Raw genomic sequence first — 24967 nt, 5'->3', positions numbered from 1 at the left:
AATATTGTGTGTAGGCCAGTGACTATTAAAATCTAAATTACAATCAGGCTGTAACACAACAAAATGTGGGAAAAGTCAAGAGGTTTGAAGGCACTGTATACGGACCCTGTTTTTCTTAAATGGGGTTGGGGAGAAGCGGCTGTGGGCTCTACCATTTGTGGACATGTGTGAGGCAGGGTAGCAAGCACGGGGGATGGGAAGGGTTGTTTTCTAAAATGACAAGTGAGAGGGAGAGAGAGAGAGAGAGAGAGAGAGAGAGAGAGAGAGAGAGAGAGAGAGAGAGAGAGAGAGAGGGTGGGTGTGTCGGTGTGTCAGTTGCCTGAGAGAGAATCGACATGGTGGCTATCTAAAACCGCTGTGTGTCCGCTCCTACAATCTCCCTGTCCATACAGAGTATTTCAGAGGGGTTCCCGATTTCTTTGAGAGTGCAGTACATGCGGCTGTATAATAAAGACTGTAGACCTTAAATGGGATTTGCTTTTGCTGCTGCTGCACACACAACATCATCAGATGGACCATTCCTGAACATACATTAAGATCTGATCTCATCATATCAACTTTGCTTTTTATAATGTTTATCCACTTCGTTTTGAATGGTAACACATATATATCTTCCTCTGGTGGATGTTTGGGGAATAAAGGAGAGAGAGAGAGAGAGAAGAGAGAGAGAGAGAGAGAGTAGCTCTTACCAATAGGTTGAAGGTTTTCTGTTACTGTCTGACAAACTACGGAGGAGCAAGAGAGTGGTTAATAGGGATGCAAAGTTATTTGTAGATCAGTGATTTCATGCGGTCCGACTGACTCTCTCCGTGACACTGTCGTCCGGTGAAACATGGCTGTGGGTAGATTGGTGTTTTTAGGGTAGAGCCCCAGTATGCAGGAGAAGAACCACCTCCACCCGATAGGCATGCTGGATATTAGCGTCATAAATCAAACACAGGAGAGGGAGGAGATGAAAGGTTCCACGCGTATTGAGGGGTATGTCTGACTAACACGTTCACAGGGTGGTTTCCTGGACTAAGAAGCTGAATCTCCATCGAACAACATTTTTTTTTGTCTAGGACTAGTCTCAGATTCTCAACTCTCTGAGAGCTCGATTCTTATTTTCTTGTTTACTTCCTTGTTTGGTTGTTCCTTGTATGTGAATTAGTACGAGTCTTTTATAATACAGGTGAACCAGAACGGTGTTAATGAGAGGAACATTGTTTAACATTCCAGTAGAGAGACTAGCCCTGCAGATAACCACTCTATAAACAATTAGCTGAGGCTATAGCATGCTGGAGCTGCATCCTGCTGGGCATTGATTACCTGTTGTTGACTGAATACATAACAGTAGAGCAACAGACTGGATGGCTAACCTGCTTTATCTCAGCCGCACGTTTGTGATTTATCAGTGCAAATACAGCCTCTGTCCCACACTGTCTCTCTCTCTCTCTCTCTCTCTTTGTTTCTCTCTCTCTTTCTCTCGGACGTGGAGCTACTCTACCCTCTCGCTCTCATCTCGTCTCGTCTCATCTCATCTCATCTCTGTCCAAGTGATTTATATTTCCAGCACTCAGTTTGAGCTCAGAGCACCGGGCTTCAAAGGTTTTTTAACGTGACTGTTTCTGAAACAGAATTCCACACATACTTCCTCCGTGCGTTAGAATCTCAATGAACTGTTCTGGACTCTTCTCCCTCTGCAGTTGTCTGTGTTGGGCTGTGGGGGACAGGCTATAGCACTGAAACCTTTTAGGATCCTTCAGACCGCCTCAAAACCTGTTTGAGCTGTGAACACTCTCAGGGGATGTCTGTCTTCTGCTTGACAGACAGACAGACAGACAGACAGACAGACAGACAGACAGACAGACAGACAGACAGACAGACAGACAGACAGACAGACAGACAGACAGACAGACAGACAGACAGACAGACAGACAGACAGACAGTGGCAGTTTGAGGTCAATGATAGAAGGTGGAGGCATTTAGTTAACCTAGAATGTGCTTTATTACTGCAAACATGCACTGCGTTTTCAATTCACTTCTGAGAAGGGATCTATCAACCATGTTTGTGTGTTTTGAGGCTTAGGGTTGTCAAGGAGAGTAATCATGTTTAGGCAGCGAATATAATACGTTGAGATTGTTAGGTAAACATGAATACACGTGTACATCATTTGTGAGAACATACATAAGCACGTTTAGGAATCAATTCCACTACTGGCATACTGAGGAAGGAGCTAGTACATCAAAGAAAGATGCTGTCCATGCAATAAACAGCACTTCAACCCACAACTGAGTTTGTAGGGAGAGAGGCTTCATGCAGTCTGCAAACATTTGATTAGGAGCAGCAATGAATGGCTTTTATGGATGCTGCTGACGTTTTATGTTGGGTCTTGTTTCTCCTGCCCTGTGTACAGGGGGTGGAGTATGTAGCTAGTTTACAGGTTTTGCTGGGTTAGGTGGGGTTGGAGATGGACTGTGTGGCTCGCTCTCCCTGAATACAGGCTGATTGGATTTATCCAGAGAGGGAGAATCTGTCTCCTCCTCTCCCCTCCCCTTCTCTCCATCCTTTCTCATTTATCTGTCTGCTTTAATCGGTACTCCATCCCAGAAGGCTTGTTGCATCCATGTCAGTTTTGTTCCTCAGGGCAGAAAAACATGAGTGCGGCCAGGGGAGATGATAGGCGGAGCTGGTGAGGAGGGAGAAGAGGGGGGAGACCCCCAGGGGAGCAGTGAAACAGCACCGGGGCCTTGGCCCATCCAGTACTAGGCTGCCTGCCAGGCTCATGTTTCAACCTCTGCCTCATAGAAAACCACAACACACTGACTGACAGTTCAGCTCCAGTCCACCATAACGGATCTAAACTCCCAGATTCACTCAGTCAACCCGAAAAGCAATTGTGCCATTGGAAACTGAGGAATACAAGTGAGTGAACGATTCGAAGCCAAAACCAAATGTCTAGCAAACACTGTTCCTCGGCTCGTAAGTTAAAACCCTCCTCCTCTCCTCTTCTCTCCTCAAGTGCCATAGCCAAGTGAGGAATACCACTGAACGTTTCAAAGCTACCCTAGCACTGCTCCTAAACTCTCTCCTCCTCAGTGGCCTACCCAAAGTCATATTAAAGAGCGCTCTGCCACCATCACGCTCTCTTTTTCTCTACAAAAGGATGCAGCAGCCAAGACACACACACACACACACACACACACACACACACACACACACGTCCCTCAATAAATCCCCGGTAGGGACAAAGGCTGTCAGAGGGCTAGCTGCTGCTGCATAGATTAATACGATTTCCATAATTAGGCCTCAGGCAGCCAGCTGACAATAGGATCCTCTAGGCTTTGTCTCAGAGCCAACGGAATGGTCCGATAACACACAAACACACAAGCTGGCTGAGGGGCCAGAGAGGATGTTCGGTGGACGAGTAGCTCTCACAATGACGGAAGAGACTCTGAGACAGTAGGACTAGAACGGTCAGTAGGGAACATCTGTCACTCTCTCTTTTTCTCAGGGGCTGAGAGGACACACATGCGTATTCACACACGTGGACATAGGCAAAAGCGCAAATACAAATAAGTTGCTCATCGGGTGTGCATGTGGAAGAGATACTGAATAAAGTCCCTGAATTTCTTTGTGCATATGTTATATTAGCTTCACAAGTCGACAATCAATGCATATTTGATGTGCAGTTCTGGAGAGTTGAACTGGACATTACAGAGCACGGAGTTGGCAATATGAAGTCTTTAAATACTCTCCCATTTACAGAGTAAAGCAGATCTTTTCATTCAGTAAGCTTCCAAAACAAATGAAACTAAGAGAGTTTCATCATATTTATTACTGCCAATGACCTTTCTAAATGTGGGTTTTTACCCATAATCCTGTGTGATCATGAACATTTGACTGAGAGGTCTCTGTGCCTACAGTACAAAATTCCCCATAGAGATGTGGCTTTATAAACCACATAATCCCACAGAACTAGATAGAATTACAGGATCTGAAAGAGCAACTAGAGAGCAACGTTGCCATAGTTTTCAACTGTGGATGAACAACACCACTATGTGCACTACGTGTGAACTCTATGGTGCACATAGCGAATTATTATCATGTGTTATCAAGCTTTTGAGAACACATTCCCTCCACTGGCGCTCCGGACACCCCCACAGCCCCCACAAGGCAGGGGGGTGCACAAGCTCTGGGGTCCATGCACCTGTCATTTATGTAATTCAATTTGGATTAAAAAAATATTTTGACAGTAACCTTCCCGAAAAGTCATTCATAAACCTTTTTAATGTCCATATGTACTAGGAAGCTAAGTACAGTACCAGTCAAAAGTTTGGACACCTACTCATTCAAGGGTTTTACTTTATTTGTACTGTTTTCTACGTTGTAGAATAATAGTGAAAACATCAATACTATGAAATAACACATATGGAATCATGTAGAAACCAGAAAAGTGTTAAACAAATCAAAATATATTTTATATTTGAGATTCTTCCAAGTAGCCACCCTTTGCCTTGACGACAGCTTTGAACACTCTTGGCTTTCTCTCAACCAGCTTCATGAGGTGATGCACTTCAATTAACAGGTGTGCCTTGTAAAAAGTTAATTTCCTTCTTAAAGCGTTTGAGCCAATCAGTTGTGTTGTGACAAGGTAGGGTTGGTATACAGAAGATAGCCCTATTTGGTAAACGACCAAGTCCATATTATGGCAAGAACAGCTCAAATCAGCAAAGAGAAACGACAGTCCATGATTATTTTAAGACATGAAGGTCAGTCAATGCGGAACATTTCAAGAACTTTGAAAGTTTCTTCAAGTGCAGTCGCAAAAACCATCAAGTGCTATGATGAAACTGGCTCTCATGAGGACCACCACAGGAAAGGAAGAACCAGAGTTACCTCTGCTGCAGAGGATAAGTTCATTAGAGTTACCAGCCTCAGAAATGGCAGCCCAAATAAATGCTTCACAGAGTTAAAGTAACAGACATCAACTGTTCAAAGGAGATTGCATGAATCAGGCCTTCATGGTCGAATTGCTGCAAAGAAACCACTACTAAAGGACACTGATAAGAAGAAGAGACTTGCTTGGGCAAGAAACCCAAGCAATGGCCATTAGACCGGTGGAAGTCCTTTGGTCGGATGTGTCAAAATTTCCAACCGCCATTTCTTTGTGAGACGCAGAGTAGGTGTACGGATGATCTCCGCATGTGTGGTTCCCACCGTGAAGCATGGAGGAGGAGGTGTGATGGTGTGGGGGTGTTTTGCTGGTGTCTCTGTCCTCTCTGTCACTTGATCTCTCCCTGCACGCAGCTCCCTCTTCATGCGCTCTTCTCATGGCGGCACTGAGTCTGTGTATCCATACCAATGGCTTCAGTTGGGTTGCTCTGACAGATATATTCGAGAAAGGAGGAGATAGGAATCCCATTGGGAAATCAATAGTGGAACGCATAATGCCCCACCAAGCAGAATGTCGACAAATCACGTTCACATTGCCATGCTGTGTCACGCGGTTGCTAAGCTAATCATCACTCAAAGTACGTAATGTCACGATTCCAAAGCTATACAATATTGCAGTTAATTAATAGCAAGTTAATTATCTCACGTCTCAGAAAAGATTTCTAATGTTGTACTTCTTGTTGATGAAATTCATGCTAATGTTGGGTTTTTGAGCTAGTGCCCAACTGACTCTCATTCACTCCTTGAAGGAGAGCTTTACTTGTCCCAGAATCGCCCAGAATGCACCGCACGGCCCATTGACGTAGCATTGGCAACGTACACAAAGGGTGTTAACACAACTCCGATGGAGTCTCCCATCTCCTCAAAAGTATCTCTGGCTCCCTCTGCTCAAGTAATGAAGAGATATAAGAGAGTAGTTACCTACTTTTTGTCACTCTAAACTCTAACAAAACTCATGGAACATCATATTTTTTTTTTAATCATCTCTCCTCTTATATTTGATGAGGTTGAAGCACATCCGACATTGTTATGATCTTAATCAGACATGACTGTACTAATCAGCAGACCACGAGCATACGACTCAGCTTCATCATTTTTGTGATCAAATTAGTGATACCCGAGCCCTACCAGTACCCTAGTTATTGATGAAAAAACAGGCCCAAGCCGGTCCTAACCCTATGTATAACGTCGGGGCCCGTCGGGCTTGGGTCGGGTAGAAGAGCTCTAAGCTGGAGAGAAGACTGTTTCACCTTTTCTCAGCGGAGGAATGGCTCATGTAGTTTGGTGAGACCCGGCCTCACCGCTACTACCTTCCTCCATCCCTCCGTCTCTCCCAACAGACTGACTGACAATCAGATACAGGCCATTAGTCCAATGAAAATAAAAAAAACGGATCACTATGTTCACTCAGCTGTGCATCACAAGTAATACAACAAATGATCTATTACCAGTGGGCTTATATACCTAGAATTTTGAAGTATAATTTCAAAATGGTCTGAGAAGAACAACATTGGCAAGGCAATTCAAGCATAGCCAATATGCAGTGATAATGTAATGAGCCTATAGCCTACTGTATAAACCTCCATGCTACAAAACTGTTTTTAATAAAAAAAATCTGAGCGATAGATCTCGGCTTGCTTTTAGACTGAAAAGGTTGGCGATCACTGACCTACTGTATAGCTATACACACTATATAGTTGCTATTCAGCAGCTATTTATACACTTTAAAGAAATTATACATCAAGTAGCCAAACAATGAGGAAAAAAGTTGTCGGCATGAGGATACATTTTGCCACTATTTATTGCTGAACTCAGCAGGTTTTGTCTGGCTAATAGCCATACGCAAATGGGCTGCAATCAAGGTAGATTCAAGTATATCCAACTTGTCTCCTGATGTCTTCCTTGCTGATTCTCTCTCTGTGTCTCTTTTATTCTTTCTTTTTCTTAGAAAAACCTATCTCTATGTCTGTGCTTGTCTCTCTTTTTTTTCATGTAGAGGCCTATAGGAGCTACAATAAGCGACTGCGTCACCTTGCATTTTCGTGCACAAATGTTTTCACCGTGGCCTGTAGGTCCAGTTTCTGGGCTTGACAGCTTTCTATTGACAACCCAGACAGTCTTTCCTGAGACATTGTGCATTACACACTGAGTGTACAAAACATTAAAGACACCTTCCTAACATTGAGTTGCAATTAAGGAGAATGTGAGATGCTCAAATAAAGATGTTGCAGAGCTGCTGTGTTTAAAGCACCTCACCATTCTGCACAGTTTCCGTGATGTTGCTACGGCAATCAAGCTGTTTTTAACCATCCCTGTAACTGTCGTTTCTGCGGAGAGATCATTTTCTAAAATAAAACAAATGAAGAACTACCTAAGACCGAAGCACAAGGCTCTCGTTCTCATATGCCCTTTTGAACACCCGAGGAAGCTCCACTCATTGCAGTGGCGTCGTTGTAGCCTTGACCACAGCATTTGTTCACCGATATCCCCTTACTTTCATCAGTTCAATCATTTATTTTTCAAGGCCTTTGAGGTACTTTGAGGCACTTTGATCAGTCACATTCTTGAATTCTAATAAACAAATACAGTATCAATGTATTATTTGACATTGTAGAATAACAGAGAAGATATCGAAACTATGAAATGACACATATGGAATCAAATAGGAAACAAAAAAGTGTTAAACAAATCAAAATATATTTTAGATTTTAGATTCTTCAAAGTGGCCACCCTTTGCCTTGATGACAGCTTTGCACACTCTTGGCATTCTCTTAACCAGCTTCACCTGGAATGTTTTTCCAATAGTCTTGAAGGAGTTCCCACATATGCTGAGAAATTGTTGGCTGCTTTTCCTTCATTCTGCGGTCCAACTCATCCCAAACCATCTCAATTGGGTTGAGGTCGGGTGATTGTGGAGGCCAGGTCATCTGATGCAGCACTCCATCACTGTCCTTCTTGGTCAAATAGCCCTCACACAGCCTGGAGGTGTGTTGGGTCATTGTCCTGTTGAAAAACAAATAATAGCCCCACTAAGCGCAAACCAGATGGGATGGTGTATTGCTGCAGAATGCTGTGTTAGCCATGCTGATTAAGTGTGTCTTGAATTCTAAATGTTTTGAGGGTGCTGACTGTATTATTTGACATTAATAGACTGGTTTTGCCCACAACAACTTTCTATCCCAGCTGGGAGAGAGTGTGAGGACGGCTCAGGTCATGCAGGTTCAGATAGGACTATACAGGACAGTTGTATCTTTTTGTAAAAATCAGTTGGTTGCTGATTAGTATGCTGTTGAATCAAAAATTTGAATTTCCAACTTTAATTACTGAACAAGTAATTGCATTAATAGCAGCCTTGTAACACTGTGTATAGCTTTCTGAATTGTTAGGCTTAACATGAGAAAATTACGACAAAATAGGCCTACCAATAAACATTTATCCATTAGCGAAAGCAAAGATATTGGCTACATGCACAGGCACCATAGAATGCCTATCATCGATTAGATAGGCACCCCCAATAGACGTCTCAATTTCAGCACCATGGACAGCGATCGGTAGTCTATACTTTGTGAGTGGCTGTCTGGGTGACGCATTCAATGTATTTATTTTTTAAATGTTGGGGGACTCCGACCTTATTGGGGGTCCAGAGAAACTGCGCTACGCCAGTGATCGCATCATTAAGAAAAGAGGGAGTGAGGTTTTTTCTAACATGAGAAGAAAAAAAATCACCCAACCTGTACCAATTTCTTTTTCACCCAACCTGTACCATATGCCCCAGGTCTCCCTGGAACAGGATCCGTCTGTATAGCTCTTGGCATGCTGCTCTGATGATGGAGTGGCCAGCAGTTAGACCCCCCTGGATTTCTCAATGAGTCCTCTAACATCCTAATGTCCTAACGTTCGCCCTCCTCCATCCTCTTTGGGTCCACACGCCTGCTGTCCAGTCCCTCCCTCCCTCCCCCACTCCTCTCCACCTTCCCCTTCCTCCCTCTGTCCGCTGCAGGTTTTATGAGATCCCCTGGGCTTCCATCTGTCTCTGTCCCACACTGGCTCCGTTATTGGGCTTTACGCTGCTCACAAACTGCCTGCTGCCGCAGATGGGAATGGACTGGCCTGCAGGACATGGAGCTAAGTCTCTCTGTAGCAACACTCTCTCTCTCTCTCTCTCTCTCTCACTCTGTCTCTCTGTTTCTCTCTCTCTTTGTCTCTTGGACATGGAGTTACTCTACCCTCTCTTTCTCTCTCTCTCTCTCTCTCTCTCTCTCTCTCTCTCTCTCTCTCTCTCTCTCTCTTTCTCTCTCTCTCTCTCGCTCGCTCTCTCGCTCTCTCTCTCGCTCTCTCTCTCCGTTTCTCTCTCCAATCTGCCGGACAATGACTTCTAAGTCAAACCACAGAAATATATGGTCAGCTGGCTGGGTGTGGAGTGGAGAATGTCCAAATGTCTTTAAGCATGTTTCCTAAAAAAGACTGTGGTGTCCTAGTACAGGTTGTCAATGTGTCTGGAAGGACTGCAGTGTGTGGCAGGCTTAGGGGACTGATTACTTTAACTGGTTTGGACGTTGGGAACTTAAGGCAGTCTGCGGATTTGAATATGAAGGACTTCATAATCCAACAGCCATCTGCTCTGCTGCTCTGATCTGATGGGACTGAATTAATAGGGAGGCTGTAATCTGAAGAAAACACACGGAGAAGCTGAAGAGAGGTTGGAGGTTTCCAGGGGGGAAGAGAGAGAGAAAAAGGTCAACATTTAGGTTGAGGAAAGCAACACAGTCAGAGTGAAAAAGCCACCGCGGTTGGTGGATATTGAGGTTGATTTGATTTAAATGATTGATTTAAAAGATGCCGTTTGAAGACAAACCCATGGAGAGGGCTGGAGGTTGGAGGTTCCCACTGGGCGGATAGAAAGCGAGGCCAAAGTTTAGTAGTTGAGGAAAGCAGCACAGTCAGAGTGAGACAAGCAAAGGAAAGAGTGAGGAAAGGCACAGCGGTTGGTGGATGTTGTTGAGGTTTGAGAGAGAGAGAGAGACAGAGAGAGAGAGATTGGCAGTTGCCGGTCGGTGGATATTAGCGGTTTGATTTAAATGGCAATAAGAGTCCAGGCTCCAGCCTCACAGTCATACAGACAGAGGAATGACTCATGGATCATCAAGCAGCTAGGCCTCTCTATTGCTGAATGGAATACTTAGTGTGCATCCCAAATGGCAGCTTACGAAGTGCACTAGTCTTATGGGTCCTATGGGTCCAGAAGTAGTGTGCTAGAAAGGGAATGGGGAGGGTGCCATCTGGGGCGCAGACTAGAAGAGGCCAGGCAAGTAATAATGACAGCTTCTTGTTCTTTATTCCTTTACTTTACCACTCCTCTCCTCTTCACTCCGTCTGCCTGGCTATAGTTCAAGTCCTCCACTCCTCCTCTCCTCTTCACTCCGTCTGCCTGGCTATAGTTCAAGTCCTCCACTCCTCCTCTCCTCTTCACTCCGTCTGCCTGGCTATAGTTCAAGTCCTCCACTCCTCCTCTCCTCTTCACTCCGTCTGCCTGGCTATAGTTCAAGTCCTCCACTCCTCCTCTCCTCTTCACTCCGTCTGCCTGGCTATAGTTCAAGTCCTCCACTCCTCCTCTCCTCTTCACTCCGTCTGCCTGGCTATAGTTCAAGTCCTCCACTCCTCCTCTCCTCTTCACTCCGTCTGCCTGGCTATAGTTCAAGTCCTCCACTCCTCCTCTCCTCTTCACTCCGTCTGCCTGGCTATAGTTCAAGTCCTCCACTCCTCCTCTCCTCTGCCTGTTCTGCCTGGCAATAGTTCTAGTCCTCCACTCCTCCTCTCCTCTGCCTGTTCTGCCTGGCAATAGTTCTAGTCCTCCACTCCTCCTCTCCTCTGCCTGTTCTGCCTGGCTATAGTTCAAGTCCTCCACTCCTCCTCTCCTCTGCCTGTTCTGCCTGGCAATAGTTCTAGTCCTCCACTCCTCCTCTCCTCTGCCTGTTCTGCCTGGCTATAGTTCAAGTCCTCCACTCCTCCTCTCCTCTGCCTGTTCTGCCTGGCAATAGTTCTAGTCCTCCACTCCCCAGGCCAAATCGTGACAGTTCAATAATGCCAAACTATTCCTGGAATGTCAAGCTAACGCCTCAGCAAGAAGCAGCCTGACTGTGTGAGTCTATATGAAACGGCTGATTCTACTAACATCAGTTGTTTTTTCCCTTTTGCATTCTTCCATATGCTCCCCTTCTCCCCTTTCTGCTGGTCTTCTCAGTGTATTGAACAGACATGATCAATCAGAGGCTCCCTGCGTTGTGCTACACACAAACGTGCACCAACAAAAGCACACACACACACATATAGAGGAACAGCGCCAGCTAGTCAGCCAAAGTACAGAGTAACAGACAGGAACAGGCATTCCACTCTCCCAACGTTCCATGGGAGGCTGCAGATGAATAGCACACTATTCTGTTATTCCAAACCCACCCAACCCCCTCCTCCTTTCTCCTCTCTCCACAACACTGTCCAGTGTCCATTCTCCCCTTCCCTCCATCCCTCTTCCCCCTCTCTCCAAACCACTGTCCAGCATTCACCTCCCCCTTTCTCTGTCGAGACGGCCAGTGGTCTGTTTTGAAGCGATGTTGTGCGCAAAGGGGTTGGTTTGGGGTGGGAGGGGGGAGGGGAAGGGGGTGACAGCATGCAGCAGGGAGATAACAATAGGTCATCTGGGAGTGCTGCTGGTGCAGGGAGAAGTAGGATAACCTTATCAATACTATCACCACCACACTACTAACACAACCTGGGAAACAGCTCCATCCAATTCCTCCTGGCCCCTTACCTCTCTCTCTCTCCATCTCTCTCACTCTCTCTTCCCGCTCTCTCGCGCTCTCTCTTTATCTCTCTCTCACTCTCTTTCTCCCTCCCTCTGTCTTTATTCTCCTCCTCTCCCCAGTCTCTCTCTCTCTCTCTCCCTTTCCCTCCCCCCCCCCCCCCCTCTCTCTGGGTAATATGAGCTCCTTCTGTTGCCATGCATGAGGGTAACACTAAAACACAATCCACTACCAGCAGGAGAAACAGGAGAAAGTCATTCCCACTAACAGCCTCTCTGATAAGAGGTGTTCTGGCCATGTGTCACTGTGGACACAGTAGTGGCAAAGAGGAAAACAGGCTGAGGAAAACGAGAGTGTTGATTAAAGGAGTGTTGAAAGGCCTGTGTTAAAACAATGTTAAAAGACAAGTGAGGTTGAGGGACGTTTTCCAATATTAATATATGTGAGAAGAAGAGAATAGGTTGCACACAAAAACAATAGGCTTTTATAGTGTTTCAACCAGTGGAGGCTCCTCAGAGGGGGAAGGGGGTGGGTGGGGGGGGGGGGGGGGATCATCCTCCTCAGTGAAACTTAAAAAGTGATCCTTTTTAGACAAAACTATACTCAATATACTCACGTCACCAAATGTTTGATTGAAACACATTGTTTGCAATGAAGGTCTATAGTAGCCTCACCAGCACTCTGTAGGTCAGCACCATGTTGTAGCCGGGGGACAGCTAGCTTCCATCCTCCTCTGGGGACACTGACTTCCATGCAAAACCTAGGAGGCTCATGGTTCTCACCCCCTTCCATAGACTTACACAGTAATTATGACAACTTCCAGAGAATGTCTTCCAACCTATCAGAGCTCTTGCAGCATAAACTGACATGTTGTCCACCCAATCAAAGGATCAGATAATGAATCTAGTACTGAAAGCATAAACTACAGCTAGCTAGCGCTGCAGTGCATAAAATGTGTAAGACTCAAAGAGAGAGAAAACAGTTTTGAACAAATACATTTTCTTCAAAAGGAAGGAGAAGCAAGAGGGAGTTCGAGACATATTTACTTAACTAGCAAATACAGCTAGGTAGTCTAGCCTACTCAAACACCCTGCTCAAACAGAGGGATGCTATGTTAGCTCGCTGGCTATGACTATTCAACACAACACTGGAACAAAAGAAGGAAGGGAAACACTACTAAGGTACACAATAGCAGATTTTGGTAGACGGAAGGTGCTCTTTGGTAAAAGGGTTAAATTGGTCATCAAAAAGAAGGCACTCTTCATATAATTAATTAAAATGCCTTTATTTGTATGGTATGTTCAATGGAAACAAAGTTTAAAAACACTGGAACTCTTCCAGGTCAAGGTAAGCTTTGGGTTTTTACTCATTTATTGCCAACAGGGCCCGCTGGTGTAAGTGCTAAACTGCTTACTGACTGTACACCGCAACATTACTGCATGATTGCAGGGGATTTAATTACGTGTTAGTTCTATTAAATATGTTGACTACGACGTTACTTTAGCTAATATGGTGACACCGATGTAGAATGTGTGTAGCTGTCATGATATGGCTTGGCTTGGAAAGGTTTTTTCGCCTGGTCACATACAGCTGATGTGTTGTGCATTGAAGTCCACAAGAGTGGGAAAAGGTAAGCGGAGGAGATTGCAAAGATGCGAGAAGGAATGCATCGTGGCTGCTATGAAAGTGAACTGTGTTCATGTGTGATTAGGGGTAAATTCATTCCGAAGCTTCTGTTCACAAACTTTTCATAGGCGAGGTTGTAGCAACCTCATGATGGGTAAAGGAAAAATGTGAGTATCATGTAGTAGCCTAAACCTATCTCTGCTACATTAAAATGGGTGAATGGAATATGATTGACAGTCATCCCATATGCTTTAATAGGCCATGCTCATGAAAAAATTATATTGTCCTCCCTTCATTTTAAACGGCACCGACCGCCACTGGTTTCAACACATTTATTGTTCTGTGATGTCTCGTATATATTTCCTCAGGTCTGCCTCTGTCTCCTCCAGGCTTGTAAAAAATGCACTGGAACCACTGTCCTAAACAGCACCTGACAACCTGGTGTCTCTCTCTCTCTCTGTTTCTTCTCCTCCAGGCCTGTATAAGATGCACTGGAACCCGGAGCATGCCCAGTCTCTCAGCCAGTGGCCTGAGCAGCACCTGGATGTGTCCTCCACCACCTCCTCGCCAGCCCACAAGTCCGAGCTGTACGCCGCTGGCCGCACCCACGGCCGAGGAGGCTCCACCCACGGCTACGCCTGGGCCAATGACGACATTGGTGCCCTAACCGCCTCCAATCTGCTGAAGAGCTATGCAGAGAAGTACTCTGGTGTTCTAGACTCGCCCTACAACCGTCCACCGGGGCCCGCTGTAGGGGCCTACCCAGAGCCAGGGGCCTTCGGGGGCCTCAATGGCCTCAAGACTGAGCTGGAGCCCTGGCCCCTGAGCCACAGTGCGGAGGGGCCCTACCCCGTGTCCCTGGATGGTCTGTCAGGCCCCAAGGCTGGGGCCACATCAGCAGGGCCCCCAGGTGCCAGCAGTGTGTCAGTGGTCAACAGTAACCTCTCAGACTCTGGATATAGTGGTAGCAGCTCCTGCTCTGGGTCTCACTCCGGTGACTACAACCCCCCCAGCTACAACGGTACCTACCTCTCATCTGGGTACTGCCCCGGGCCCCTGCCTGGCTCAGCACTTCCCCCCGCCTCCCTCCACCACCCCCTCCAGCCCACGCCCACCCTGGTGCCCAGCTACTCACCCTCCACCCAAGTTTACAACTACCCGCCAACCAGCTACCCCCACCAGCCCAGCCTGGCCCCCGCTTACAGCCACCCCTCTGCAGGGTACTTACACTCCGGGCTGGCCGCCCCTACTCCTCTCCCCTCCCGGCCCACCGTAGTCGGGGGTAGCTACAGCTACCAGGAGTCTGGAAGTGGGGTGAAGAGGAAGGCATTTGACATGTCATTGGAAGAGGAGGGGGAAGGTTCTCGATACAGGAAGTATTCAGGCTACGACCCAATGAAGTCCGGAGGAGGAGGGGACTCTCTCTCTCCCTACAGCATGGGGGATAAAGGAAACATCAGATTCACCACAGGCAGCACAGATTCCCTGGCATTTAAGCCCAGTAAGCCCTCCTCCCAGCCCCTGGTGTCCCCTCCCTATATGGTGGCTGTAGCAGGTGAAAACAGCCCGGCAGCAGGGATGACTGGAGAGAACGGAGGAGGAGGGGGGTCAGAAAACCAGGTCTTCTCCCACTCCCAGCAGCAACAGCAGCAGCACCGCTCCTCCCAGGCTCACAACCAGAAACGCCCCTCCCTCCACGGCCAGGGCCAGCCTGGGTCTGGACCAGGGGAGACAGCCAGCCTGAAGAGTCCAGACCCCATGGTTCTGGATTTAGTCAACGGGGAAGTGCTGGATTGCAGCCCGGCCCTGCTATGGGGGGAGCTGGCTGGGCTGACCCACGTCAAGGCTGCCCTGGAGGAGGAGCTGTTGTGGCCCTGTCTAAGGCCCAGCCCTGCCATCCTACCCCCAGCCACCGTGCTGCTGTTCGGCCCCCGGGGAAGCGGGAAGACCACTCTGGCCCGCTCCATGGCCGCCCAGCTGGGGGCCTCCTTCTATAGGCTCAGCGGGGCCATGTTAGCTTCTAAAGGCAAGGTGGATGCCGAGGGGATCCTGGGGGCCACGCTGCAGGTGGCGGGGGCGAGACAGCCTTCTGTTGTGCTGCTCAGTGAAGTGGAGGCTCTGGAGGATGAGGAGGGGCTGAGGCAGGTGTTGCTATCCGCCCTGGAGAAGGCCCAGATGGGGTTAGGGTCGGCGGGGGGAGCCCCTGGGCTGGTGATTGTAGTGTGTACCACTGGCAGGCCAGACCTGCTCCAGGATACGGTGCATCGGAGCTTCGCCAAGCACTACCACGTGGGTCTGCCAGATGCGGGGATGCGGAGACAGGTGCTGCTGCAGGCGCTAGTGCCCCAGGGATGTTCTCTCAGTGACAGGGAGCTGGGGGCTGTACTGCAGCGGTCAGAGGGGTTCTCTGTGTGGGAGCTGCTGCAGCTCTGCCAGCAGGCCCTATCCTCAGCATCCACCTCGGGCCCTCAGGGGCCCTTACACAGCCTTTCAGGACAGGCTACGGGGCCCCCAGCCCTCAAAGACTTTGAGAACGCCTTCTGCAAGGTGCGTCCGCAGTCGAACGCCACCCCAAAAGAACTGGACACTTGTATGGAGTGGAGCAAGGTGTACAGCCACTGAGAAGGCAGGAAGGCAGGGAGACAGCCACTGTATGTAATATAATGTAGGAGACTGTGAATGTAAACCCTGTCTTCACTTTTGACATGATGACAAGTCTTGGAAATGTTTTACTGTTTAGTTTTTTTGCAATTACTTATTATTATGCAACCAAAGGTGTTAGATTGTCAAGATTCGAAGGTTTGGGAGAGATGAGAAGCAGATTTAACATAGGTTTCTCTGGTTAGCATGCTGATGCTTCTATTAAATATACATATACTTTATTTTTCCCAAAGAAAAAGATAGATGATGCCTTTGTGGACGGGGCAGTGTATTACAGTAGTAGTTGAACCTATATGGTGGGATAACTGCATCATTGGAGATTACTTCTCAAAGGTTCAAATCCTAACTTGAGATCCATGTGCATAACTTGTCTCTCAAATCTCGACATCAGTGCATGAATCACGCAAAAGCCGAGTTGAGTGCAACGTGCATCTCTAGACAGTTAGGATTCCACCCAAAGATCTATCTTTTTTTGTACTCCAGGACATAAGTCAGTGATGTGTTGTCAAGGTGACGTAGTCCAAGGTGATGGATCACCAGGGTCTTTAGGAACAACCTGGACTTGTCCAATAAGAAACGTTTTTTTTCTTTTGCTTTCCGTTGCAAAACAGATTGAAAAGGGGCAGGACTACCTGGACTCGTTCAATAAAAGCAATTTTCGTTGCAAAACATTTTAAAACATTTGTTTTCCTAATGAACGTGACCCAGGGATTTTTTTAGGGATCTCTCTGTTGTCTGACTGATACTCTCAGGACCCTATCTATTACCAGTCCACTCCTGTGGTGTTTTAGTTTTCATTGGTCATTTGGTGTGTGAAAACAGCTTAGAATCAATTTGAACAACTATAGTGGGGGTTTTTTTCCACAAAAAAATGATCAACAATACCTAATTGTCTCTTAGCATTATGGGTTATTAACTTAGCACAGCTTTTAGCTTCTCACCAAAGTCATGTCATTGTGCTGAAATAATTCAACAAAAAGCATCATCATCATCTTTGATCTGGTCTTATCGTGGACACTTTGGATCAATAGTCCCTCTTTCCCCTATAGTACAGTATCACATCATTCACAGCTGTTTTGGAGACAAAACAACTACAATAGCTCATCAATTGTGTACATCCTGAATGAACGTTAAAAAAAAAACGTTAATATGCAACTTTAAAAAAACGTTGAAATAGAACATAAAGGTCATGAGACTAGGTTGTGGTTGGATATACAACACTATCATTCAAAGCCATGAGTATAACATCCACACATACAATATATTTGAACTGTGGTTTCCTCATTCAGTGCAGTTTTCCCTGAGAATGCTGCTTTAATTACAGCCCTATAACACAGACAAGCACAGCAGGGCAAGATGGCGGTATCTTTGATGTCTGTTTGTCTCTTTCACCTATCTGCTTGTTTTCTTAGTATGTATGTATGTAGTCTTGTTTGAAATGCTCAGGAAGAATTTCTTTACCTCAAAAAAGAAATAAAGAATGTATGTAGTCTTCAGTCTTAGTGAAGAGAGTAAAAGAGGGGAGGAAGAGCTGACGAGCAAAAGGAGAAAAGACCTCACACAGTCCTGTTGTATACACACTGCAGCTGTCTGGGCATATGCCTCGAGGGAGAAACTTGAAAATTATACAAAGAGTAACATTGAATGTAATTCAGGTATTTCAAAGGATATTTGATCCCATAAAATCCATGTTTTTATTATTATATATGAATATATAAATACAAAAAAATATCTTATCCTTTTATTTTTAATGTAGATGTTTTTGGTAAAATAATGTTTGTCTTTATGAAGTGTTATGTAGAACACAGAAAATATCCCTTTTTTTGCTGGACAAACTGTTTACAAATCAACCCAAGGCATTGTGAGTTAACATGTCATATTCATGCATTACTGTTAAATACATATTTTATTGTAATAGATGCAACTCTTTATCTAAATCGATGAATAAAAGGTGCACATTTATTTCCCAAGCCTGGACACAGACAAGAAGCAGTAAAACCATTGTCATATACATTTCATTCTCATATACATTTAAGTGTCATATACATTTCATTGTCATATACAGCAGAAAGAAAATAGAAAATGAGCAAGGACCTAAAGATGAATCAGCTATATGCAGTCGGCAGCTAATCATGTCTAACAATAACCATATATTGTTAATCAGTATTATGCATTATGTACAATACAATACAATCCTAGATATAACATGACAATCCAGAGAAAAGCATACGAGCAGGGTTGTGCTATCGCTACTACTCTGTTTAACAACAGCCTGGAAATATCTTGTCATTCAGTTGAGCTGCAGGTACCGAGGTGAGGTCATGATTATTGGACCGTTACCATGGTATGCAGACCGGAGGTACACTGGAGGATGATGTCTTCTGCTTCTTCTCCTGTCTCTCTTTATCTCTCCCCATCTCTCTCTCTCTCTTCTCGTTATCTCTCTTTCTCTGTACCCAATGCAGTTATTATAGAGATAGGGTCGTCCCTAGCCCTAGCCCTAGCTGCTGGCCCCAGTGACCATGTGGCTGGCCCCCCTCTGCCCTCTCCCTCCTCCATCCATCCATCCCTCCCCTCCTCCTGCCCCGTCTTTCCCTCCTCCTTTTGGAGTGGCATTGCTCTGATTGATGTCCGGGAACCTAATATCACAACCCTGGCCTCTCTCCAGTCTCCCCTGTACAGCTGGTGGCTTCAGTCATGCCATAGAGCCGGGTCAAACACACTGACCCCAGGGTTGATACACATTTTGTAAAAGTAGTGCACTATAAAGGGAATAGGGTGCCATTTGGGACACATCGTAGGTCTAAGAAACTGAAAATACATCTTCAATCTTAGCAGGAGAAATAAGCCTTAGGGAGCCTCTGAGAGATGGGTTTAAATATGTAATAATTTATGTGTAATAACATTAAGATACATCATTTATAAGGATCATTAGAGGCAGTTATAATTTGTTTTCAGATAGAGGTGTTACATATCAGGCAGGGGCTGGGGCTTGAGGCAAATTGTCGTAGTTTATAACAGAAGTCATGGGAGTTTAGTTCATGAAAGGCAGCCGATATCAATACTATCATTAGTTCATTTGATGAATGAAAAATATTTTCTCTATTTCCCAGAGCTCAGATTCACAAAATCGTCCGTGTTTGTCAAACATGTAGATTCAGAAAAACAATCATTTTGTTCATTCTTCTGTCAGCTGTTTTTGTTTTTGTTTTTCATTAATGCATTACCTCACTCTACATATGTTACTGCTTCATGTATTAATCAGAGATAATGAGTGGGAATAGCTCTTATCATTAGAGGCATTGATGATTGGGTGAGGTAGTACTTCCTAAAGGAAAGTCAAATAACCTCACAATGTTTAACTCACGCATGTCCTTGATATCATGTCGACAACACACCTTTGTTTCACCAGTGTTGTGTCTTCTTGAAGCCAATGAGGAAACAAAAAAAATACAACAGTTTGTTCAACAAAATAGGCTTTTGTTAGCTGTTTTGAATCTAATATTACAGTAACTTTGTTATTGCTTCTTGTATATCTTCTGTAACCATTTCTACCTCATTTGGCAACATGTTGTACATGAAAGTATTCATTTCATGTCTTTTTTTATGTCTGTTTTCAAACTGATAATAATGTTCTTGAACTGTAATCATGGTCTACCTCAGAAAAGACTGTATTTTAAGAGAAGATTATTACACAATATTAAACAGAAATATGTCAATATTGGACTGTTGGCCCTGTCATTCTTTTTTTTAATGACATCAGAGTGTATGATTTTTTGTGTGAGTATTTTGACAGGTCTACAATGAGAAGAGGATACAGATAGGTGGGAAGAATAGATGTGGCGATTGAACCCCGGTCTACAGTGGGGAGCTTGATGTATGTGCCAGAAGTCTTGCCACTCAACCACAGCTTTGATCAAGCTCAAGGTTTTGGTTGAGGAGTTCTGATTTCGGATTCCAATTGGGTTGTTAAAAAAATCAAATTCCAGAGAGTGCTGGAATGACAACATGGTTTCATCTTACCTCACTCTACATCCATATCCTGGACTGACCCCAATGTTAAGGTCAGTTAAGTCACTTCAATTGATTAACAAATCATTTAATTAATCAAAATGCTAATGATTTGTCGCGCTAGCAGTAACGTGGCTTTATATACTGAACAAAAATATAAAAGTGTTGGTACCATGTTTTATGAGCTGAAATAAATGATCCCCAGAATTTTCCATAAGCACAAAAATATTATTTTGTTCAAATTTTGTGAGCAAATTTGTTTACATCCCTAGTAGTGAGCATTTCCCCTTTACCAAGATAATCCATCTACCTGACAGGTGTGGCATATCAAGAAGCTGATTAAACAGCATGATCATTACACAGCTGCACCTTGTGCTGGGGACAATAAAAGGTCACTCTAAAATGTGCAGTTTTGTCACACAACACAATGCCACAAGTGTCTCTAGTTTTGAGGGAGCATGCAATTGGCATTCTGACTGCAGGAATGTCCACCAGAGCTGTTGTCAGAGAATTTAATTAGTTAATTTCTCTACCATAAGCACCTCCAATGCTGTTTTAGAGAATTTGGCAGGAGGTCCAACCGGCCTCACAACCGCAGACCATGGCGTTGTGTGGGCGAGCAGTTTGCTGATGTCAGCATTGTGAACAGAGTGCCCCGTGGTGGTATTGGGGTTATGGTATTGGCAGGCATAAGCTATGGACAACAAACACAATTTCATTTTTTTGTGTGTATGCACAGAAATACCGTGATGAAATCCTGAGGCCCATGGCGAGGCCCTTTTTTTTAAAAAGGTATCTGTGACCAACAGATGCATATCTGTATTCCCAGTCATGCGAATCCATAGACTAGGGCTTAATTTATTTATTCCAATTGACTGATTTCCTCGTATGAACTGTAACTCCGTAAAATCTTTGAAATTGTTGCATGTTGCGTTTATATTTTTGCTCAGCATAGTTAGGCTATATTGCCGCCGTGCTATATATTCACGCCACAGGCTGCTGAGGGGAGAACGCTATTATGGTAATGGCTGGAGGGGAATAGGTGGAATGGTATCAAACACATGTGTTTGATGCCATTCCATTAGCTTCGTTCCAGCCATTACTATGAGCCGTCCTCCGCTCAGCAGCCTTAACTGACTCACACAGGCATCTCTGGTGAAATAGATTAGCCTACACATGAATGACGTACACAGAGCCAAGTGTAGATTCAAATAAAGTATATTGTCTTGGTGGTTGTTTTTTGTATTGGTGCTTGTGTTCTGGGAATTGTGGTCATCATCAGTGCTCTCGGGGTTCAGAGGCAGCAAAGTAGAAAAAAAAGAATACTGCTTTCAAACCAAGATGCATAAACATTCAAAAAACTATCCAGCAACTGTCAATGGAAGTTTGCTTAAAAAAATAATGATTTATTGTTCAAATAAACCTTAGTTTCCTCCACTGTTCTCCAAAGAGCTGCTGGATATTTTTCACCTCCTTTAGTGCAAAGATCCAGCAGCAGCAGCGGCAGTAGCTGACCCAGGCCAGAGACAGCTGAATAATTACACAGTACCCAAGAGGACCCAGAGCAGCAGCACCAGAGCACTGAGCTCCTCCATCCCTGTCATACCATGTAAACAACACCGTGCCCCATACTGTCTCAACTTTGCTATTTCTGGGCTTCCTTGACACCTTTCAGAAAACACAGACTGAATGTGAATATATGACAAATTATGTATAGGGACGGTCAGTGACAACTACAGTTAACTCTGAAAAAGTGAATTAAAGCTACTGGTAGCCATCTCTCAAGAACCTGCAATCCAAATTGAATGGTAAGAATTTCCATAGAGGAACAATCAGTAACAATAATAGTATAAGGGCTCGATTCAATCCGTTTTGCTGAAGTTCAGAGCTATAGTGTGCGAACCTGGGAACATTGCCTTTAAATTTCAATCGCACTATAGCACTGAACGGATTGAATCAAGCGCTAACTCTGAAATTAGTCAGTTACTAGATGTGGTTGATAGTTAGGGTTGTGTTTGAGGGTTAGAGTTATGGTTGAGGGTTAGGTTTAGGGTTGTGGTTCAGGGTTAGGGTTGTGGTTGAGGCTAGGGTTGTGGTTGTGGTTAAAGCTAGGGTTAGGGTTGTGGTTGAGGCTTGGGCTAGGGTTAGGGATAGCATAAATGTCAACAGCTTAACTGAGCTATAAAGTTCGTGTGAGTCCCTTTAGAGTAGCGTGTGGCGGTGGTGGTGGTGGTGTGTGCGTGCATGCGCATGTGAGTGTGTGTCGGGAAGGGGGGTGGGGAGGGTGTTAACTGTGTGATTAATAATAGTCTAATAATGACATGTAGCTGTTTTGTTCCCACATCCTTGTGGTTAGTGGCTGTCCTTCAGCCCGTCATCAAGGATAATTGTTTCCCCAGCTGTTAGAAAATGAGTTTTATCCTTCTTCTTTTTTTATTATCATCATGAACACACTTACAAACAACAGACCGAAACATAACCTTGGAAAGGCAGTGAGAGGTTGGGAGTGGGAGAAAGAGTGCTGAAGGTAAAACACAGAACATGTGGGTTTTAATAACAATAATTTGTAATACAATTTTTTATTATACTTCCCATTTTCCTCCAAGAGTAGATGAATATTCTCTTCTCATGAGTTCCCTTCTATATAATGTCACCTTGGTTGGGAGAGCGAGGCAGCAATACCACCTTGGTTAGCGAGCGAGGCAGCAATAGCACCTTGGTTGGAGAGCGAGGCAGCAGTGGCACCTGGGTTGGAGAGTGAAGCAACAATGGCACCTTGGTTGGAGAGCGAGGCAGCAATGGCACCTTGGTTAGCGAGCAAGGCAGCAATAGCACCTTGGGTGGAGAGCGAGGCAGCGACCGACTGTTCCTTTTCCTGTAGAAGACTGGAGTGAATAGCTCAGAAAGGAGTACTAACAAACACCAAAGAATACCAAGAATGTATAAGCCAGCTCAAGCTAATCTACCCTTTATCTAATTGTACCATAGAGCCTATAGGCCTGGTTGATCCTTGCATTAACATGTGGTTTTCTTCATCCGATCAAGGAATACCAAAGCATACCAAGAATGCATAAGACATCACTTACTAATCTACCCTTTATCCACTTATTACTATTAGTCCATGGAGGCAACAGGCCTATGTCTGGTGATGTATAATAGGATGTGTTCGAGGATCAGAGGAGATCTGTTGTGTTGGTGGAGGTCTGATGGGCACAACAGACAACGCCCAGAAACACTGTCTGTTGTCCCTGCAATCTGGCCACGGTGACGGTGTTAATATACAGTTGAAGTCGGAGGTTTACATACACCTTAGCCAAATAGATTTAAACTCAGTTTTTCACAATTCCTGACATTTAATCCAAGTAGAAATTCCCTGTCTTAGGTCATTTAGGATCACCACTTTATTTTAAGAATGTGAAATGTCAGAATAATAATGGAGATAATTATTTCTTTCAGCTTTTATTTCTTTCATCACATTCCCAGTTGGTCAGAAGTTTACATACACTCAATTAGTATTTGGTAGCATTGAAGTCAATGGTTTAACTTGGGTCAAATGTTTCGAGTAGCCTTCCACAAGCATCCCGCAATAAATTGGGTGAATTTTGGCCCATTCCTCCTGACAGAGCTGGTGTAACTGAGTCAGGTTTGAAGGCATCCTTGCTTGCACACGCTTTTTCAGTTTTGCCCACAAATGTTCTATAGGTTTGAGGTCAGGGCTTTGTGATGGCCACTCCAACACCTTGACTTTGTTGTCCTTAAGCCATTTTGTCACAACTTTGAAAGTATGCTTGGGGTCATTGTCCATTTGGAAGACCCATTTGCGACCAAGCTTTAACTTCCTGACTGATGTCTTGAGATGTTGCTTCATTTATTTCCACATAATTTTCCTCCCTCATGATGCCATCTATTTTGTGAAGTGCACCAGTCCCTCCTGCAGCAAAGCACCAACAACAACATGATGCTGCCACCCCCGTGCTTCACGGTTGGGATGGTGTTCTTTGGCTTGCAAGCCTCCCCCTTTTTCCTCCAAACATAATGACCAAACATTATTTTCCTCCAAACATAATGACCAAACATTATTTTCCTCCAAACATTATGACCAAACAGTTCAATTTTTGTTAAATCAGACCAGAGGACATTTCTCAATTTCTCTTTCTCTGTCCCCATGTGCAGTTGCAAACCGTAGTCTGGCTTTTTTTTTGGAGCCGTGGCTTCTTCCTTGCTGAGCGGCCTTTCAGGATATGTCGATATAGGACTCGTATTACTGTGGATATAGACACTTTTGTACCTGTTTCCTCCAGCATCTTCACAAGGTCCTTTGCTGTTGTTCTGGGATTGATTTGCACTTTTCGCAACAAAGTACGTTCTTCTCTAGGAGACAGAACGCGTCTCCTTCTTGAGCGGTATGACGGCTGTGTGGTCCCATGGTGTTTATACTTGTGTACTATTGTTTGTACAGATGAACGTGGTACCTTCAAGCGTTTGGAAATTGTTCCCAAGGATGAACCAGACTTGTGGAGGTCTACAAAAAAATAATTTTGAGGTATTGGCTGATTTCTTTTCATTTTCCCATGATGTCAACAAAGAGGCACTGAGTTTGAAGGTAGGCCTTGAAATACATCCACAGGTACACCTCCAATTGACTCAAATTATGTCCATTAGCCTATCAGAAGCTTCTAAAGCCATGACATAATTTCTGGAATTTTCCAAGCTGTTGAAAGGCACAGTCAACTTAGTGTATGTAAACTTCTGACCCACTGGAATTGTGATACAGTGAATTATAATTGAAATAATCTGTCTGTAAACAATTGTTGGAAAAATGACTTGTGTCACGCATAAAGTAGATGCCCTAACCAAACTATAATTTGTTAACAAAAAAAATTGTGGAGTGGTATGTAAAACTTCCGACTTCAACTGTACAGTTGCTAAACTAATA

At 44.7% G+C, this 24967-nt stretch overlaps 1 protein-coding gene across 1 annotated transcript in view; it reads left to right on the top strand.

The window, feature by feature from the left end:
- The window catches only part of LOC110491928 (fidgetin like 2), a 31128-nt gene extending 11382 nt beyond the window's left edge, over window positions 1-19746 (top strand). The window contains exon 3 of the mRNA XM_021565801.3: window positions 13835-19746. Within this exon, the coding sequence (XP_021421476.1) occupies window positions 13835-15981 (2147 nt within the window). The 3' untranslated portion in view covers window positions 15982-19746. The remainder of the gene's footprint in view (window positions 1-13834) is intronic.
- Window positions 19747-24967: the final 5221 nt, after the last annotated feature.

This window comes from Oncorhynchus mykiss, chromosome 16 (assembly GCF_057628025.1).
Source record: "Oncorhynchus mykiss isolate SJ-2025 chromosome 16, ASM5762802v1, whole genome shotgun sequence".
Lineage (NCBI taxonomy): Eukaryota > Metazoa > Chordata > Actinopteri > Salmoniformes > Salmonidae > Oncorhynchus > Oncorhynchus mykiss.
The sequence above is the reverse complement of the archived record's forward strand: the minus strand, read 5'-3'. Positions and strand labels throughout refer to the sequence as shown.